The 1,823-nt window shown below is 63.8% G+C and overlaps 1 protein-coding gene across 1 annotated transcript in view; it reads left to right on the top strand.

Annotated features, from left to right (window-relative positions):
- GRIN3B (glutamate ionotropic receptor NMDA type subunit 3B) overlaps positions 1 to 1,823 on the top strand; it is a 14,077-nt gene that overhangs the window by 9,432 nt on the left and 2,822 nt on the right. The window contains exon 3 of the mRNA XM_026655057.1: positions 42 to 1,120. Within this exon, the coding sequence (XP_026510842.1) occupies positions 42 to 1,120 (1,079 nt within the window). The remainder of the gene's footprint in view (positions 1 to 41; positions 1,121 to 1,823) is intronic.

Below are 1,823 nucleotides of genomic sequence, written 5' to 3'. Positions count from 1 at the left end.
GGATGTCAGGTGCCCAATGCTTCCTCTCTCCCCTCCGCCAGGTTCTTGGCCAACACGTCGTTCCACGGGCGGACGGGGCGGGTGTCTGTGCGGAATACGTCGCTGGTGCACACCGAGCACCGCTACAGGATCTGGAGCCTGCTGCGTGACTCCCTGGGGGAGCCCACCTGGGTGACGGTGGGCAGCTGGCAGGACGGCAAGCTGGAGGTGGAGGAAGGGTTCTGGCAAACCCAACTGCAGCGCAAGAGCCCGGGCGGCGGGGGCGGCTTCTCACGGGTGAAGCTGCGGGTGGTGACGCTGGTGGAGCACCCGTTTGTCTTCACGCGGGAGGTGGACGAGGACGGGAGCTGCCCGGCCGGGCTGCTGTGCCTGGACCCCCACACCAATGACTCGGCCGCGCTGGAGGCCCTCTTCGAGGCGCTCAATGCTGAGAACGGCTCAGTGCCCCTGGAGTACAAGAAGTGCTGCTACGGCTACTGCATCGACCTGCTGGAGAAGCTGGCTGAGGACCTGCCTTTCGATTTCGTCCTCTACATCGTCGGGGACGGCAAGTACGGGGCCTGGAAAAACGGGCAGTGGACGGGGCTGGTGGGGGACCTGCTCAGCGGCACGGCCCACATGGCCGTCACCTCCTTCAGCATCAACTCGGCCAGGAGCAAGGTCATCGACTTCACCAGCCCCTTCTTCTCCACCAGCCTGGGCATCCTAGTGAGGACCAAGGACACAGCCTCGTCCATCGGCGCCTTCATGTGGCCCCTGCACTGGACCATGTGGGTGGGGATCTTTGTGGCCCTGCACCTGACGGCGCTCTTCCTGACCCTCTACGAGTGGAAGAGCCCCTACGGCATGACCCCGCACGGGCGCAACCGCATGAAGATCTTCTCCTACTCCTCGGCCCTCAACCTCTGCTACGCCATCCTCTTCGGGCGCACCGTCTCCAGCAAGACGCCTAAGTGCTACACCGGCCGCTTCCTCATGAACCTCTGGGCCATCTTCTGCCTCTTGGTGCTCTCCAGCTACACGGCCAACCTGGCCGCCGTCATGGTGGGGGAGAAGACCTTCGAGGAGCTCTCGGGGATCCACGACCCCAAGGTGGGAGGGCCGTTGCGCTGCCTCGGAGGCGGGAGGGATCCGAGGCGTCGGGGGAAGTTGCCGTTTTCCCTCCCCTCCCCACGCTGGTCTCCTCTGCATCCCGGTTTCCTTTGGATGGTGCCCACTGCAGCAGCCCAGCGCCCCTTAGCACCATGCCGGGGCCTTGGGGTCAGGCCCGACTCCAAGGGGAGAGCGCCCCCTACCAGTCACTTTGCCGACTCCAGCCGAAGAGCGGTGTTAGCGCCAGGCCTTTTGAAACTCGTCCACGCCGTTCCCAACCCGTCGTTATGTCGGGCTGTCGCCTGGAGCTTTGCCCGTCGAGCCACCCGCCGCACCCCGTTTTCCCGGCTGGCTCCCGGCTGCTGCTGGTTCTGGGAGCGACAGGGGGTGTAAAATCCAGTGGATGGTTCAGTAGGGGGCGCTCTTCCCTCAGAGCCATCGCTGAGCCATTGGCCCTGCAGGGCTGGTGCTGGCTTTTGAATGAGATTTAAATCCAAGGTCCTGTCTGCTTGCAACCTCAAAACCCCAGGGTCCTTTTTCTATGAGTTGGGGGGGGGGGGGTTCACCCCGAATCCTGGCCAGATTCCAGTTGGGATAATTCTGCCTCCCCTGCAGTTCAAGCTAGATGCAGCATGCTTCCTCCCCTCCTGTCCTGAACCGCTGCTGTTTGCAGAGAAATACCTCCACCCAGGGCCGGCTCCAGGCACCAGCCTGGCAAGCAGGTGCTTGGG

This window comes from Terrapene carolina, unplaced genomic scaffold (genome assembly GCF_002925995.2).
Source record: "Terrapene carolina triunguis isolate 2854851 unplaced genomic scaffold, T_m_triunguis-2.0 Scaffold194, whole genome shotgun sequence".
Lineage (NCBI taxonomy): Eukaryota > Metazoa > Chordata > Testudines > Emydidae > Terrapene > Terrapene triunguis.
This window is presented reverse-complemented; position numbering and strand designations above follow the sequence as displayed.